General features: G+C 49.6%; 1 protein-coding gene across 1 annotated transcript; it reads right to left on the bottom strand.

The window, feature by feature from the left end:
• Nucleotides 1–1,423: 1,423 nt before the first annotated feature.
• On the bottom strand, nt 1,424–4,489 carry LOC148144781 (uncharacterized). The gene has a single exon (XM_087975439.1). It carries the CDS (start codon nt 4,487–4,489, stop codon nt 2,753–2,755), a length of 1,737 nt encoding a protein of 578 aa, XP_087831565.1. The 3' UTR covers nt 1,424–2,752.
• Between the last annotated feature and the right edge of the window lie 12,999 nt (nt 4,490–17,488).

Genomic DNA, 17,488 nt, shown 5'->3' with positions numbered 1-17,488 from the left:
AGGCCAGGTGTTTGATTTAGTGGAAGGTGAGCACTTTGGAGAGAGTGACCATAATTCAGTTAGGTTTCATTTAGCGATGTAAAGGGATAGGAACATGCCACAGGTCAAGAGTTATCGATGGGGCAAGGGCAATTATAATGCAATTATGCAAGACTTAGGATGCATAGAATAGGGTAGCAAAATGCAGGGGATGGGAACAATTGAAATGTGGAGCTGGTTTAAGGAACAGATATTGTGTGCCCTTGATAGGTATGTCCCTGTCAGGCAGGAAGTGATAAGGTAAGGGAACCGTGGTTTACAACAGAAATTGCATCTCTTGTTACAAAGAAGAAGGAGGCTTACGTGTTGATGAGGCAAGATGGTTCAGATGAGGTGATGGAGAGTTACAGATCAGCTAGGAAGGATTTAAAGAGAGAGTTAAGAGCAAAGAGTGGACATGAGCAGTCTTTAACACATAAAGGAGAACCCTAAAGCTTTCTATAGGTATGTGAGGAATAAAAGGATGATTAGGGTAGGAATAGGGCCAATCAAAGACAGAAGTGGGAAGTTGAGTGTGGGCCCTGTGGAGATTGGAGAGGTGTTAATGAATATCTCTCATCGGTCTTCACTCAGGAAAAGGAGAATATTGTAGAGGAGAAGAATGAGGTACGAGATATTAGACTCAAAAGGATCGAGGTTAGTTGCACACAGGTGTTATCAATTCTAGAAGGAGTGAAAGTAGGCCCGATGGGATTTATCCAAGGATTCTCTGGGAAGCGAGGGAGGAGATAGCAGAGCCTTTGGTTTTAATATTTGAGTCGTCATTGTCTACAGGTTTAGTGAGCCTTACTTCTGTTGAAGAAAAGCTTTTGGAAAGGAATATTAGAGATAGGATTTATAATCATCTAGCAAGCAACAATTTGATTTCAGATAGTCAATATGGTTTCATCAAGGGCAGATCGTGTCTCACAAACCTTATTGAGTTTTTTGAGAAGGTGACCAAGCATGTAGATGAGGATAGGGCAGTTGACGTGGTGTACATGGACCTCAGTAAAGGTTCCACATGGTAGGCTGTTGGAGAAAATGCAGAGGCATGGGATTGAGGGTGATTTAGCAGTTTGGATTAGAAACTGGCATTCTGAAAGAAGGCAGCGAGTGGTGGTTTATGGAAAATATTCAGCCTGGAGTCCGGTTACTAGTGGTGTGCCACAAGGATCTGTTTTGGGACTACTGCGGTTTGTCATTTTTAAAATTACTTAGGTGCAGGCATAGGTGGATGGATTAGCAGAATTGGGCTGAGAGGTGGCAAATGGAGTTCAATGCAGTTAAATGTGAGGTGATTCACTTTGGGAAGAATAACAGGAAGGCAGTGATCTTGGAGTCCATGTGCATAGATCCCTGAAAGTTGCCACTCAGGTGGATAGTTCTGTGAAGAAGGCATACAGTGTGTTAGGTTTCGTTCGTAGAGGGATTGAGTTCCGGGGAACCGCAATATCACGCTGCAACTATACAAAACGCTAGTGCGGCCACACTTGGAATATTGTGTATAGTTTTGGTCCCCATATTTCAGAAAGGATGTGGGAAGCATTGGAAACGGTGCAGAAGAGATTTACCAGGTTGTTGCCTGGTCTGGAGGGAGGGTCTTATGAGGAAAGGCTGAGAGACTTGGGTCCGTTCTCATTGCAAAGAAGAAGGCTAAGAGGGGATTTGATAGAGACATATAAGATGATCAGAGGATTAGATAGGGTAGACAGTGAAAGAATCTTTCCTAGGATGGTGACATCAGCTTGTACGAGGGGGCATAACTAGAAACTGAAGGGTGATAGATTTAAGACAGATGTCAGAGGCAAGTTCTTTATGCAGAGTGTGGTAAGGGTGTGGAATTCCCTACCTGCTAAGGTAGTCAACTCAGCCACATTGGGGAGATTTAAACAATCCTTAGATAAGCGCATGGTTGATTTTGGGATAGTATCAGGGAACGAGCTGAGAATAGTTCACAGGTCGCGTAACATCGAGGGCGGAAGGGCCTGTTGTGCGCTGTATTGTTCTATGTTCTTTGTTCTATGTTCTAAACTTAGTGCAGGAGGCTGAAAGAAATGAACAGCTTTAAAACAAAAACCTCTTGGAGCTCAAAGCTTTCAATGAGAGTCTGAGCCCAGTGGTAAGTTCAGGTAACCTTTATTGCAACCAAACTTTGTTACAGCTTCAGATCCCCCCAGCAAAAAGGCAGAGAAAAAGCAGTTGCTTTTTGAGCACCTCAAGGTCAAAGTGCACACACCACACCTCCCCTGTCCCACCCCCCCTCACTGTCTTTACTATTGGCCAGCACCAAGTTGTCCCTTTGTAATCGAATCCTTGGTACAGCCGTAACCCGGAGGAAGTATTGCCTCACTCAGCAATTTCAACCCATATCCTGTCTCCAAGTAAGTTTCTCCCCGCTCATTTGCCAGGAAGGGGCAGTGTAGTGTCAACCAGACTGCTGTGGGTATGGAGTCACGTGTAGGGCAGACCGGGTAAAGGATGCAGCTGGAACGACAGAGTGAATCCTTTCCCACAATGGCGGTTCCCTTCCCTAACAAGGGAGAGAGTGAATCAGATGGGGGCTTTCTCCCCCACACCACCCCCTCCCTGAAACGGTCTCATCGTTAGATTCCGAACTCCACATTTCTGACCGAATACCAATTCTGCCATCTGTCATGGCGGGATTCGAACCCAGGAGTCCCCAGAACCGGGTTGATAGTCCAATCAATAATGGCACTCAGCCGTCACTCCTTCAATCCCCCTGCGATGGCACGTGAACTCGCTGGTGCTCCTGCAGGTGGGAGGAGTAGGTGAAGCCCTTCCCGCACTGAGAGCAGGTGAACGGCCTCTCCCTGGTGTGGATCCATTGATGCCTCAGCAGGGTGGAAGATGTGCTGAAGCCCTTTCCACACTTGGGGCAGCTGAAGGGCCTCTCCCCCGTGTGGACCCGCCAGTGGGTCAGCAGATGGGAGGAATGCCTGAAGCCCTTCCCGCACTGAGAGCAGGTGAAGGGCCTCTCCCCCATGTGGACCCGCTGGTGGGTCAGCAGGTGGGAGGAGCAGGTGAAGCCCTTCCCGCACTGAGAGCAACTGAACTGCCTCTCCTCCATGTGGACACGCTGGTGCCTCAGCATGGTGGAGGCCTGTGTGGAGGCCTGTGTAAAGGCCTTCCCACACTCGGGGCAGCAGAAGGGCCTCTCCCCTGTGTGGACCCGCTGGTGCCTCAGCAGGGCGGAGGAGCAGGTGAAGCCCTTCCCGCACTGAGAGCAGGTGAACGGTCTCTCCCCCGTGTGGACATGCTGGTGGGTCAGCAGGGAGGAGGAATTGCTGAAGGCCTTCCCACACTCGGGGCAGCTGAAGGGCCTCTCCCCAGTGTGGACCCGCCGGTGGGTCAGCAGGTGGGAGGAATCGCTGAAGGCCATCCCGCACTGAGAGCAGGTGAACGGCCTCTCCCCCGTGTGGACACGCTGGTGCCTCCGCAGGGAGGAGGAATCGCTGAAGGCCTTCCCACACTTGGGGCAGCTGAAGGGCCTTTCCCCCGTGTGGACCCGCCGGTGGGTCAGCAGGTGGGAGGAATTGCTGAAGGCCTTCCCACACTCTGGGCAGCTGAAGGGCCTCTCCCCCGTGTGGACCCGCTTGTGGCTCCGCAGGTTAGAGGAGCAGGTGAAGCTCTTCCCGCACTGAGAGCAGCTGAACGGCCTCTCCCCCGTATGGACATGCTGGTGGGCCAACAGGGGAGAGGAATTGCTGAAGGCCTTCCCGCACTCGGGGCAGCTGAATGGCCTCTCCCCTGTGTGGACACGCTGGTGCCTCAGCAGGTGAGAGGAATACCTGAAGCCCTTCCTGCACTGAGCGCAAATGAAGGGCCTCTCCTCCGTATGGACCTGCTGGTGGGTCAGCAGGTGGGAGGAGCAGGTGAAGCCCTTCCCACACTGAGAACAGGTGAACGGCCTCTCCCCCGTGTGGACCCGCCGGTGCCTCAGCAGGGTGGAGGAATTGCTGAAGGCCTTCCCACACTCTCGGCAGGTGAAGGGCCTTTCCCCCGTGTGGACACGCTGGTGCCTCAGCAGGGTGGAGGCCTGGGTAAAGGCCTTCCCGCATTCTGGGCAGCTGAAGGGCCTCTCCCCCGTGTGGACCCGCTGGTGGGTCAGCAGGGTGGAGGCCTGGGAAAAGGCCTTCCCGCACTCTTGGCAGCTGAAGGGCCTCTCCCCTGTGTGGACCCGCTGGTGGGTCAGCAGGTGGGAGGATGTGCTGAAGGCCTTCCCGCACTCTGGGCAGCTGAAGGGCCTCGTCCCCGTGTGTTTCTGCTGGTGGGCCAACAAGTGGGAGGAATGTCTGAAGGCCTTCCCGCAGTCGGTGCAGGGGAATGGCCTCTCCCCGGTGTGACTGCGCCGATGAGTCTCCAGGGCAGACGGGACACGGAAACCTTTTCCACAGTCGCCACACTTCCACGGTTTCTCCACGGGGTGGGATTCCTCAGGTTTCTCCATGGCCACAGCTTCAGCTGCACACAAACACGTGTAGAGCCCCTCCCTGCCGTGAAATCCCCTTCCCAGGCAGGAAAACTGTTTCAGGCTCCACACACAGTGCGCTGCAACAGTGGGGGCTCTCGTCCAGTCCCACTGATGCTGAAAACGTCCTCAAACAGGAACCAAAAAGCGTTGATCCCTCTCACAGAAATCACAGTCAAAAATCGTTGCGGTCCCGATTGATTGTGTGACTGTCAGACATTGACATCAAAGTGAGGACTGCAGACGCTGGAGAGTCAGTCAAAAAATGTGGCGCTGGAAAAGCACAGCAGGTCAGGCAGCATCTGAGGAGCAGGAGAGTCAATGTTTCGGGCATAAGCCCTTCATCCGTTGATTTTGAAACTTCCCTCTTCAGATTTTCAACTACTCTGCAAAAGGAGATTACAAAAGTCATCACTATCAGTGCAGGGTAGAAATTCAGAACAAGTAATTCTACTTTCTGTGGAATATTCTTTTCTTGTTCCACAAAATTGAAAGCACCATCCCACTCTCTCTCCCCCTCTGTTCTCACTCCGCTCTAACTAATTCCCCTTAAGGTGCTGATTCAGGAGCTTACAGGGGCAGAAAAAGCAAAAACATCAAGACTGACATCTCTCTGAATTTTGGATACCTCCACCTGAAAGTTAATATCTTTCACAACACTGGGATCCTGCTGAGAGTGAGCAGGTCTGATTTTGGGAAGCAAAAAAAAGTGTCAATTCAGGGTAAACCTGCAACGCAGCTTCTTGAGGAAGGACCAGACACAAAATGGTTATCGACCCCGGGAAGGTGGGAGTAAAATGAGACGTCAAGGCATTAACACCGACACACTTCAGTCAAACTTTTCTGCTCGCAGTCAGGGCAAAACATGCTCTGAAAGTCCAGCCTTCACAACCACACTTCTGCTTCCACTGAAGACAATTAGAATCATACAGCACGGAAACAGACCCTTTGACCCAACCTGCCCAGATATCCTAAATTAATCTAGTCACGTTTGCCATCACTTGGCCTCTATATGGGCCGGGTGCTGGCAGCTGGGACTAAATTGGGTTGGCTATCTTGTCGGAGGAGAAAGTGAGGTCTGCAGATGCTGGAGATCAAAGTTGAAACTTTATTGCTGGAACAGCACAGCAGGTCAGGCAGCATCCAGGGAACAGGAGATTCGACGTTTCGGGCACAGGCCCTTCTTCAGGAATGAGCAGAGAGTGTTCAGCAGGAGAAGATAAAAGGTAGGGAGGAGGGACTTGGAGGAGGGGAGTTGGAAATGTGATAGGTATCACATTTCCAACTCCCCTCCTCCAAGTCCCTCCTCCCTACCTTTTATCTTCTCCTGCTGAACACTCTCTGCTCATTCCTGAAGAAGGGCCTGTGCCCGAAACGTCGAATCTCCTGTTCCCTGGATGCTGCCTGACCTGCTGTGCTGTTCCAGCAATAAAGTTTCAACCTTGGCTATCTTGTCAGCAAGGACGGGTTGGACCGAAGGGTCTGTTTCTGTGCTGTACATCTCTATGACTCCAGTCGCATTTGCCATCACTTGGCCCTGACCCATCTGAACCCTTCATATTCAGATGCCCGTCCAGGAGCCTTTTAACTTGTCATCGTACCAGCACCCACCACTTCCTCTGGCAGCTCACGCCATCGTTCAAGCCACTCCACGTTGAAAGCGACTGGTCTGGTGCACCAGATGACATCAGGATAATCTTAGATCGATTCAGATCGCATCGATACTCAGTCAGTGGCTTTCCCGATCAGGATGTTGTACGTGATCAAGCAGGTCAGTGGGTAGGCGATCCGCCACCTCTTAGTTCAAGTATCTCTACGAGAACTCCCTTGCTGGAGGGTCCTTTGGAGACACTTCAACTGGACTTCATTGAGTTGGAGAAATGAGTTGAGTTGCTGTAAATGTGTTTTGCTTATTGCTGATGTCTTTTGTAAGTGGATTGAAGCCTAACCTCCTCCTAACGCTACTGGTGAGACTGTGGTGAAGATTTTGTTTAAGGAAATAATTCCCCGCTTCAGTATACCTGCGTGCATTAGCTCGGACAATGGACCACACTTTGTAGGTAATATTAACGGAAAACTCTGTTCCCAGCTTTGTATTTGTCGGCAACTGCATGGTGCTTATCATCCTCAGGCGGCTGGCATTGTTGAATGTTTTAACCAAACTCAAGACTAAACTTGCCAAATTAATGGCAGAGTCTGGCCTCTCCTGGTTATGCTAATCCCTGTGGCCTTATTTCAGATGCGATCCATATCTGCGGGCAAGACACGACTGTCTCCAGCTGAGAGTCTCTCTGGTCACCGCCTCCATACTCTGGGAACGATTCGACTCCCTTCTGAGTCCACTTCCACCAAATGACCGAAACAATAATTGGTTATGTTCTTCCTCTAACTAGTGTTATGCGTGCCTTTCACTCCCAGGAGCGTGTGGCCTACAGCGATGTTCCCTCACTTTCAGCCTCGTCACGGGTAGAGCCTGGTTCATTAGTGCTCGTCAAGAACTGCTGGAAATGTGTTGCTGGAAAAGCGCAGCAGGTCAGGCAGCATCCAGGGAACAGGAGAATCGACGTTTCGGGCATAAGCCCTTCTTCAGGAATCAAGACCTGGACTGGCAAAGGTCTCCAACCTCGTTGGGGTGGCTCCTTCCAGGGTTTACTTCCCACCCCTACGGCGGTCAAAGTTACTGGGCACTCAGCTTGGGTCCAACTGCACCATTGTAAATAGATTGACCGCACCAATCAAAAGGGGGAAGTGGAGGAGAGAATCCTGGAATCCCAACAAAAGGAGTGGACCCTGTCCAGTTGGGTTTTTGAATCTTGCTGTTGTTCTCATGTTAATCTTATTGCAGATACTTGAACTAAGAGGAGGGACATGTGGGGGATCGCCTATCTCCTCACCTTTCTGATCACGTACAACATCCTGATGGGGAAAGCCACTAAGTATGGATGCGACCAGGAATGATCAGAGATTATCCACCACCCATGCTGAGGAGATGTCGTCCATTGCACCGGACCAGGCGCCTTAGACGTGTGGAACGTGATGAAGATTGATTATTGCAATGGACTCTTACATCAGAAAGACCAGATGGTCCATCTGGACAGTAGAAATCAGTGGGAGTCACCATGTCGTTACCATGTGTTTTTGATTTTACCTGCAGACGCAAGCCTAGTGAGGATAAAAATGATCAACCATTATTATGGTAAATATTTTAAGGACGTCCAGGAACACCATCCCATTTTGCAGGTCGGGCCTACTTGAGAAAAGGGAAGCCTGATAGGGGAAACTCCTCAATCCACAAAGAACTTATTTATACAGGCCCACAGAACGCTCTTCACCACAGAGGCAGTAGTATGTTACTCCTCTCTATCGGGAGATGACTTACTTGCCCCGTCCCCAGTCCCCAATTCCATTCCATTCGTCAGACTTCCCACTGCCGACCCTGCAAAGAGAAATATCACTTTCCAATAGCTCTGCTCTGTGTATACAAACAGCTGGTGTAACACCGGCTGGGGTACAGCAGCCTTATGCGGCACATGGACCTGGAACGGAACCCTTCCCTTGCGCATTTATAGGCCTTTTCTCTTTTCAGAACCTGATACTGTCACCAAGACCGTGTACAATAGAGCTAAGGGAGAGCCCAATGGGAACAGCATTCTGAGGACCATTGTCTCCCATACAGTGCGAGTGCTCAAGTCACTTGGCCCATTTTTTACAGCGCTCAAGCGACTCCTCTTGCAAAACGTCGACCCTTTACTCCTGCAGACCTGACCAGACCCCCTGCTGTAACATTTCAGTAACCTATTTTGACAAACTCTCCCTAATATACACCAAACCAGACTATTATTTCTTCAGCTAAGGTAAAGCTACCAATTTCCTTGTCCTGGATGGCAAAGATGTCCCTCATAAGGTCACTATCGGAGCCCTTGTTCCCACAACAGGACCTTGTCCTGGCCAGTGGACAAGTCGATGGAACCTCCATCTGAGGAGGATGCAGCGGTCGGTCTCAGCCAACCTTGCTCCAACTGGAAGGATCCCAAGGGACTGGGTGACAATATAGGACACCCGATAGGCTGGGGAATCCAGAGTACCCTGAGGTTGGAAGGATCGGCAGGAGTGACAAGTCAACAGAACCGCAACTCCCTCTTTGAAGGCCTGACCTTTCGAGGAAATAAGATGAAAGAGGCTCTGGAACATAGTAAACTGGGATTATCAGACCTGTGTCTTTACTCTGTGCAGAATCAGTATGCCTTAGACTATATACTTGCCGAGGAGGGTGAGGTCTGCACCATTGTCCAAGATAAATGCACTATGGCCATTCCCGATCTCACTCGCAATATTACTAAGATACAAGAAGAGATCCAGGCATTCCTTGACAGAATGACTGAAGGGACCAGTTGGGGAAACTGCAGATCGGGCTGATGGTACAATTGGCTTATCAATTTAGCTATGTTTGTTTGTCGGTATTGGTATTGTTAGGTATTTAATTGCTAGGCTTATGATTTAGATTTGCCCCAGAAGATGCTGCTTTCGCGATCTGATGGCTCACCCACACGTGTCGAAGGCGATGATAAATATGACAAATGAGCTGCGAAGATGGTGGTGCCGCTCTGCAGGATGTTGATGGCTGGACCACCTTGAAGGGCATTTGTTTAGACTAGCCTTCTCTTTCAGTGATCGCGGTGCAATCAAAGGGAGGAATGAGGGTGTGGGCATCTGGGTGCGAAAGTCTATAGCCTTAAAACTTGTCTTTAAACATTCAGACTAAAATGTAATGCTGAATTATTGAATACATTTACTGCACAAGAAAATAAACAGGCAGGAAGGCTCAGAAAGAGGAAAGAACTTAAAGATAGGGACACCTGGGCTCACCAAGTGATAACAGGATGCTGTGAGGCAATTAAGAACGTTTGCCTCAGCATCGGTGAATCTGTGTGAACAGGACACCAAGTGATAACATTCACAGCAGTTCCCTTGTGAGACCATTTTAGTGCTGAGGCTGTTGAATCCCGTAGAAAATTAACTCTTAGTGCTTATCTGCTATGGATTGAAATGAATTGCATTTTGGGACTTTATGATGATATTGAATAGCCATTACTGGTTATTAAATACAAACTCTGTAAAACGAAATATTGATAAAGCTTTACCTTACTTACTGCAGCCGAGGCTCCAGCGGAGGAAACAGGCCTCGGGCACACTTCCGGCTTCGGGATGGCCGCGCCCCCTTGTCCTGGTCCCGCCCCCTCCTCGTCCAAGGCGACGCGTAAGCCCCGCCCCTTCCGAACGCAGACCGTAAACCCCGCCCCCAGACTAGACCCCGCCCTCCTGGTAAACCCCGCCCACCCAGGTGTATTTGGAAGCACGAGCTTCTGCAGCGCTGCTCCTTCTGCGGGTAGCTGTGCTGCAGGATCATAAGACACAGAATTAATAGCAAAACATGACAGTGTTATGCAACCGATGCAATATTTGGAACAAACCTGGACCGCTGCTGAGTCCTTCATCTTTTAGAATGGGTTGCAGGTTTCAGTTCATCAATATATAAATTCCAGAACTTTAGATCAGATTCCCTCCAGTGTGGAAACAGGCCCTTCGGGCCAACAAGTCCACGCCGACCCGCCGAAGAGCAAAACACCCAGCCCCATTCCCCGTCACCTAACACTACGGGGCAATTTAGCTTAGCCAATTCACCCTAACCCGCACGTCTTTGGACTGTGGGAGTTTACCCGCGCAGACGTTGGGGGGGGGGGGGGAATTGAACCTGGGGCTCTGGCACTGTGAGGCAGCAGTGCTAACCACAAAAAAAAGGTGACATTTTCTGTTTTTCAGCGGCAGCTGCAACCCAGGAGTGGGGAGTCACTGATTTGAGGTTTTAAATTTGAAGTCAGAGAGCAGAGGTTCCTGGGAGAGGAGGGATGACTTATTTGTATTTCCTTCTTGCTGTATAAGTCAGTAGGTACTGTTGAGGGGGGATAAGGACCTACCAGGGGTATGCACTGGGGCCCAGGTCTCTGGCACAGAGCCTGTCCCTGTTGCACCAGAAGGGAAGGAAGGAAGGAAACGAGGAGAGTGTTAGTCATTGGGGACTCAATAGTTAGAGGGTCAGATAGAAGGTTTGTTGGGAATGAACAAGACTCGCGGTTAGTGTGTTGCCTCCCAGGTGCCAGGGTGCGTGATGTCTCGGATCGTATCTTTGGGGTCCTGAAAGGAGAGGGTTTCCAACCCCAAGTCATGGTCCATATAGGTACCAACAACATAGGTAGAAATGTGAGAAACAGAACTCACTCACAAATCAATCAGCCTGAGACAAAGCCTTGGAAACAAGAACAATTTATTACAGTCTTGCAAGTACTGGACGCTTCTACAATCAAGCAGAAATGCGCACCAAAACAGAGACTGTTAGCTTTCTTATTCAGTTTACAAGTTGCGGATCACGCCTCCCTTTTTCCATCCTATCATAAGCCGATTACCTCACTTGTCAGTTATTTTCTTATCTGGCCATCCTGCTGTCCTTGTCTGCATTGTTTGTTACAGTTTGTTCTTTTATCCAGTTTCTCTTATCATACTATAAGCTTTATTGTGAAATGCCCCTGTTGCTTATTTTTGTGGTCAACTACAACACTTTAAAGTTATTCCCTAGCTTAAAACTATTTTCTTTAAAAGACCCTCTATATTCATTAAAGTCTTAGCCTTAAGTATGCTACATGGTACAAGAATTCCTCGACCGTTTGTATAATGTTCCCCTTCCCTTCCCCCCACTACACCCCCTCACCCATCTGCAAAAACATTTCTGATCTCCCACAGAAAGAGGGATAGGGATGTAAGGCAGGATTTCAGGGAGCTAGGGTGGAAGCTGAGGGCTAGAACAAACAGAGTGGTTATCTCTAGTTTGTTACCCATGCCACGTGATAGCAAGGCAAGTAATAGGGAGAGATATCAGCTGAACACTTGGCTGCAAGGATGGTGCAGGAGGGAGGGTTTCAGGTTTTTGGATAATTGGGGCTCATTCTGGGGAAGGTGGGACTTGTACAAACAGGACAGTCTTCACTTGAACCAGAGGGGTACTAATATCCTGGGTGGGAAATTTGCTGGTGCTATTCGGGTTGGTTTAAACTAGCTCAGCAAGGGGATGGGAACCGGGGGGTGTAGCTGCAATGCACAGGAGGATGAGAGTAGGAAGGACAGGGACAGGATTTCAGGGTCACAGGAATGTGCTGGCAGACAGCGAACTGGTTTGAAATGTGTCTACTTCAACGCCAGAGTATTCGCAATAAGTTGGTGAGCTTGCAGCATGGATAGGTACCCAGGATTTGGATGTTGTGGCCATTTTGGAGACATGGAGAGAGCAGGGTGAGGAATGGATGTTGCAGGTTCCAGGGTTTTGATCTTTCATTAAGAACAGCCAAAGCAGAAAAAGAGGGAGAGGCGTGGCCTTGTTAGTCAAGGATAGTATAACGGTGGCTGACAGAACTTTTGATGAGAACTCGTCTACTCAAGTAATGTGGGCTGAGGTTAGAAACAGGAGAGGAGAGGTCACACTGCTTGGAGTTTTTTTTACAGGCCTCTGCAGAGTTCCAGGGAGGTAGAAGAGAGGATTTGCAAAATTATTCTGGATAGGAGTGAAAGGAACAGGGTGGTCATTCTGGGGGACTTTAACTTCCCCAACATTGACTGGAAATGCTTTCACTCTAGATTCTGGATCAGTGGTGCTGGAAGAGCACAGCAATTCAGGCAGCATCTCGGATGCTGCCTGAATTGCTGTGCTCTTCCAGCACCACTGATCCAGAATCTGGTTTCCAGCATCTGCAGTCATTGTTTTTACCTCATGCTTTCACTCTAGTATGTCGTATGGATCAGTTTTTGTCCAGTGTGTGCAAGATGGTTTTCTGACACAGCATGTCGAAGGGCCGACAAGGGGGGACGTCACTCTGGATCTGGTGCTTGGTAATGAACCAGGCCAGATGTTTGATTTGGTGGAAGGTGAGCACTTTGGAGAGAGTGACCATAATTCAGTTAGGTTTCATTTAGCGATGTAAAGGGATAGGAACATGCCACAGGTCAAGAGTTATTGATGGGGCAAGGGCAATTATAATGCAATTATGCAAGACTTAGGATGCATAGAATAGGGTAGCAAAATGCAGGGGATGGGAACAATTGAAATGTGGAGCTGATTTAAGGAACAGATATTGTGTGCCCTTGATAGTTATGTCCCTGTCAGGCAGGAAGTGATAAGGTAAGGGAACCGTGGTTTACAACAGAAATTGCATCCCTTGTTACAAAGAAGAAGGAGGCTTATGTGTTGATGAGGCAAGATGGTTCAGATGAGGTGATGGAGAGTTACAGATCAGCTAGGAAGGATTTAAAGAGAGAGTTAAGAGCAAAGAGAGGACATGAGCAGTCTTTAACACATAAAGGAGAACCCTAAAGCTTTCTATAGGTATGTGAGGAATAAAAGGATGATTAGGGTAGGAATAGGGCCAGTCAAAGATAGAAGTGGGAAGTTGAGTGTGGGCCCTGTGGAGATTGGAGAGGTGTTAATGAATATCTCTCATCGGTCTTCACTCAGGAAAAGGAGAATATTGTAGAGGAGAAGAATGAGGTACGAGATATTAGACTCAAAAGGATCGAGGTTAGTTGCACACAGGTGTTATCAATTCTAGAAGGAGTGAAAGTAGACAAGTGCCCTGAGCCCGATGGGATTTATCCGAGGTTTCTCTGGGAAGCGAGGGAGGAGATAGCAGAGCCTTTGGTTTTGATATTTGAGTTGTTATTGTCTACAGGCTTAGTACCAGAGTGGAGGATTGCTAATGTTGTGCCCTTGTTCAAGAAGGGCAGCAGAGATGACCCAGGTAATTATAGACCACTGAGCCTTACTTCTGTTGAAGGAAAGCTTTTGGAAAGGAATATTAGAGGTAGGATTTATAATCATCTTGCAAGCAACAATTTGATTTCAGATAGTCAACATGGTTTCATCAAGACAGATCGTGTCTCACAAACCTCATTGCATTTTCTGAGGTGACCAAGTATGGAAATGAGGGTAGGGCAGTTGACGTGGTGTACATGGACCTCAGTAAAGCCTGTGATAAGGTTCCACATGGCAGGCTGTTGGAGAAATAGCAGAGGCATGGGTTGTTGTGGTTGTGTTCGCCGAGCTGGGAATTTGTGTTGCAAACGTTTTGTCCCCTCTCTAGGTGACCTCCTCAGTGCTTGGGAGCCTCCTGTGAAGCACTTCTGTGATGTTTCCTCCAGCATTTATCGTGATGGTGTCACCGAGACAGGGGACGAAACGTCTGCAACACAAATTCCCAGCTCGGCGAACAGAACCACAACAACGAGTACCCGAGCTACAAATCTTCTCCCAAACTTTGAAGAGACGTGGGATTGAGGGTGATTTAGCAGTTTGGATTAGAAACTAGCTTTCTGAAAGAAGGCAGCGAGTGATGATTTATGGAAAATATTCAGCCTGGTGTCCGGTTACTAGTGGTGTGCCACAAGGATCTGTTTTGGAATCACTGCGGTTTGTCATTTTTATAAATGACTTAGATGCAGGCATAGGTGGATGGATTCGCAGAATTGGACTGAGAGGTGGCAAATGGAGTTCAATGCAGCTAAATGTGAGGTGATTCACTTTGGGAAGAATAACAGGAAGGCAGTGATCTTGGAGTCCATGTACATAGATCCCTGAAAGTTGCCACCCAGGTAAATAATGCTGTGAAGAAGGCATACAGTGTGTTAGGTTTCATTCGTAGAGGGATTGAGTTCCACAACCGCAACATCATGCTGCAACTATACAAAACACTGGTGCAGCCACATTTGGAATATTGTGTATAGTTCTCGCCCCCATATTTCAGGAAGGATGTGGGAAGCATTGGAAAAGGTGCAGAGGAGATTTATCAGGTTGTTGCCTGGTCTGGAGGGAGGGTCTTATGAGGAAAGGCTGAGAGACTTGGGTATGTTCTCATTGGAAAGAAGAAGGCTAAGGGGGGATTTGAAAGAGACATCTTGGATGATCAGAGGATTAGATAGGGTAGACAGTGAAAGAATTTTTCCTAGGATGGTGAAGTCAGCTTGTATGAGGGGGCATAACTACAAATTGAGGGGTGATAGATTTAAGACAGGTGTCAGAGGCAAGTTCTTTATGCAGAGAGTGGTAAGGGCGTGGAATGCCCTACCTGCTAAGGTAGTCAACTCAGCCACATTAGGGAGATTTAAACAATCCTTAGATAAGCGCATGGATGATTTTGGGATAATGTCAGGGAATGAGCCGAGAATACTTCACAGGTCGGCGCAATATCGAGGGCCAAAGGGGCTGTTGTGCGCTGTATTGTTCTATGTTCTTTGTTCTATGTTCTAAACTTAGTGCAGGAGGCTGAAAGAAATGAGCAGCTTTAAAACAAAAACCTCTTGGAGCTCAAAGCTTTCAATGAGAGTCTGAGCCCGGTGGTAAGTTCAGGTAACCTTTATTGCAACCAAACTTTGTTACAGCTTCAGATCCCCCCAGCAAAAACGCAGAGAAAAAGCAGTTGCTTTTTGAGCACCTCAAGGTGAAAGCGCACACACCACACCTCCCCTGTCCCACCCCTCTCACTGTCTTTACTATTGGCCAGCACCAAGTTGTCCCTTTGTAATTGGATCATTGGTAAAGCCCTAACCCGGAGGAAGTATTGCCTCACTCAGCAATTTCAACCCATACCCTGTCTCCAAGTAAGTTTCTCCCCGCTCATTTGCCAGGAAGGGGCAGTGTAGTGTCAACCAGACTGCTGTGGGTCTGGAGTCACGTGTAGGCCAGACCGGGTAAAGGATGCAGCTGGAACGACAGAGTGAGTCCTTTCCCACAATGGCGGTTCCCTTCCCTAACAAGGGAGAGAGTGAATCAGATGGGGGCTTTCTCCCCCGCACCACGCCCTCCCTGAAACAGTCTCATCGTTAGATTCCGAACTCCAGATTTCTGACCGAATACCAATTCTGCCATCTGTCGTGGCGGGATTCAAACCCGGGAGTCCCCAGAACCGGGTTGATAGTCCAATCGATAATGGCACTCGGCCGTCACTCCTTCAATCCCCCTGCGATGGCACGTGAACTCGCTGGTGTTTCTGCAGGTTGGAGGAGTAGGTGAAGCCCTTCCCGCACTGAGAGCAAGTGAACGGCCTCTCTCCGGTGTGGATCCGCTGGTGCCTCAGCAGGGTGGAGACCTGGCTAAAGGCCTTCCCGCACTCTGGGCAGCTGAAGGGCCTCTCCCCCGTGTGGACCCGCCGGTGGGTCAGCAGGTGGGAGGAATACCTGAAGCCCTTCCTGCACTGAGAGCAGGTGAATGGCCTCTCCCCCGGGTGGACCCGCTGGTGGGTCAGCAGGGTGGAGGAATTCCTCAAGGCCTTCCCGCACTCTGGGCAGCTAAAGGGCCTCTCCCCGATGTGGACCCGCTGGTGGGTCTGGAGGTTGAAGGAGCAGGTGAAGCCCTTCCCGCACTGAGAGCAGGTGAACGGCCTCTCCTCCATGTGGATACGCTGGTGGGTCATCAGGGAGGAGACGTGGGTAAAGGCCTTCCCGCACTGAGAGCAGCTGAAGGGTCTCTCCCCTGTGTGGATCCGCTGGTGGCTCTGCAGGGTGGAGGAGCAGGTGAAGCCCTTCCGGCACCGAGAGCAGGTGAACGGCCCCTCCCCGGTGTGGACATGCTGGTGCCTCAACAGGGCGCAGGAATTGCTGAAGGCCTTCCCGCACTTGGTGCAGCTGAAGGGCCTCTCCCCCATGTGGATACGCTGGTGGTTCCGCAGATTGGAGGAGCAGGTGAAGCCCTTCCCACACTGAGAGCAGGTGAACGGCATCTCCCCTGTGTGGACATGCCGGTGACTCCGCAGATTGGAGGAGCAGGTGAAGCCCTTCCCACACTGAGAGCAGGTGAACGCCATCTCCCCTGTGTGGACATGCCGGTGACTCCGCAGGGTGGAGGAATCGCTGAAGGCCTTCCCGCATTCAGGGCAACTGAAGGGCTTTTCCCCCGTATGGACACGCTGGTGCCTCAGCAGGTTGGAGACCTAGGTATAGGCCTTCCCGCATTCAGGGCAATTGAAGGCCCTCTCCCCTGTGTGGACATGCTGGTGGGCCAATAGGTGGGAGGAATGTCTGAAGGCCTTCCCGCAATCGGTGCAGGGGAATGGCCTCTCCCCGGTGTGACTGCGCCGATGAGTCTCCAGGGCAGACAGGACACGGAAGCCTTTCCCACAGTCGCCACACTTCCACGGTTCCTCTACAGGGTGGGATTCCTCAGGTATCTCCATGGCCACAGCTTCAGCTGCACACAAACACATGTAGAGCCCCTCCGTGCCGTGAAATCCCCTTTCCAGGCTGTAGAACTGTTTCAGGCTCCACGCACAGTGCACTGCAACAGTGGGGGCTCTCGTCCAGTCCCATTGATGCTGAAAACGTCCTCAAACAGGAACCAAAAAGCGTTGATCCCTCTCACAGAAATCATAGTCAAAACTCATTGCGGTCCCGATGGATTGTGTAACTGTCAGACATTGACATCAAAGTGAATACTGAAGACGCTGGAGAGTCAGTCAAAAAATGTGGCGCTAGAAAAGCACAGCAGGTCAGGCAGTATCCGAGGAACAGGAGAGTCAATGTTTCGGGCATGAGCCCTTCATCTGTTGATTTTGAAACTTCAATCTTCAGATTTTCAACTACTCTGCAAAAAGAGATTACAAAAGTCATCACTATCAGTGCAGGGTCGAATTTCAGAACAAGCAATTCTACTTTCTGTGGAATATTCTTTTGTTGTTCCACAAAATTGAAAGCACCATCCCACTCTCCCTTCCCCTCTGTTCTCACTCCGCTCTAACTAATTCCCCTTAAGGTGCTGATTCAGGATCTTACAGGGGCAGAAAAAGCAAAAACATCAAGACTGACATCTCTCTGAATTTTGGATACCTCCACCTGAAAGTTAATATCTTTCACAACGCTGGGATCCTGCTGAGAGTGAGCAGGTCTGAT

This window comes from Chiloscyllium plagiosum, unplaced genomic scaffold (genome assembly GCF_037043375.1).
Source record: "Chiloscyllium plagiosum isolate Xiang-an unplaced genomic scaffold, Cpla_swu_hap1 HiC_scaffold_27, whole genome shotgun sequence".
Lineage (NCBI taxonomy): Eukaryota > Metazoa > Chordata > Chondrichthyes > Orectolobiformes > Hemiscylliidae > Chiloscyllium > Chiloscyllium plagiosum.
The sequence above is the reverse complement of the archived record's forward strand: the minus strand, read 5'-3'. Positions and strand labels throughout refer to the sequence as shown.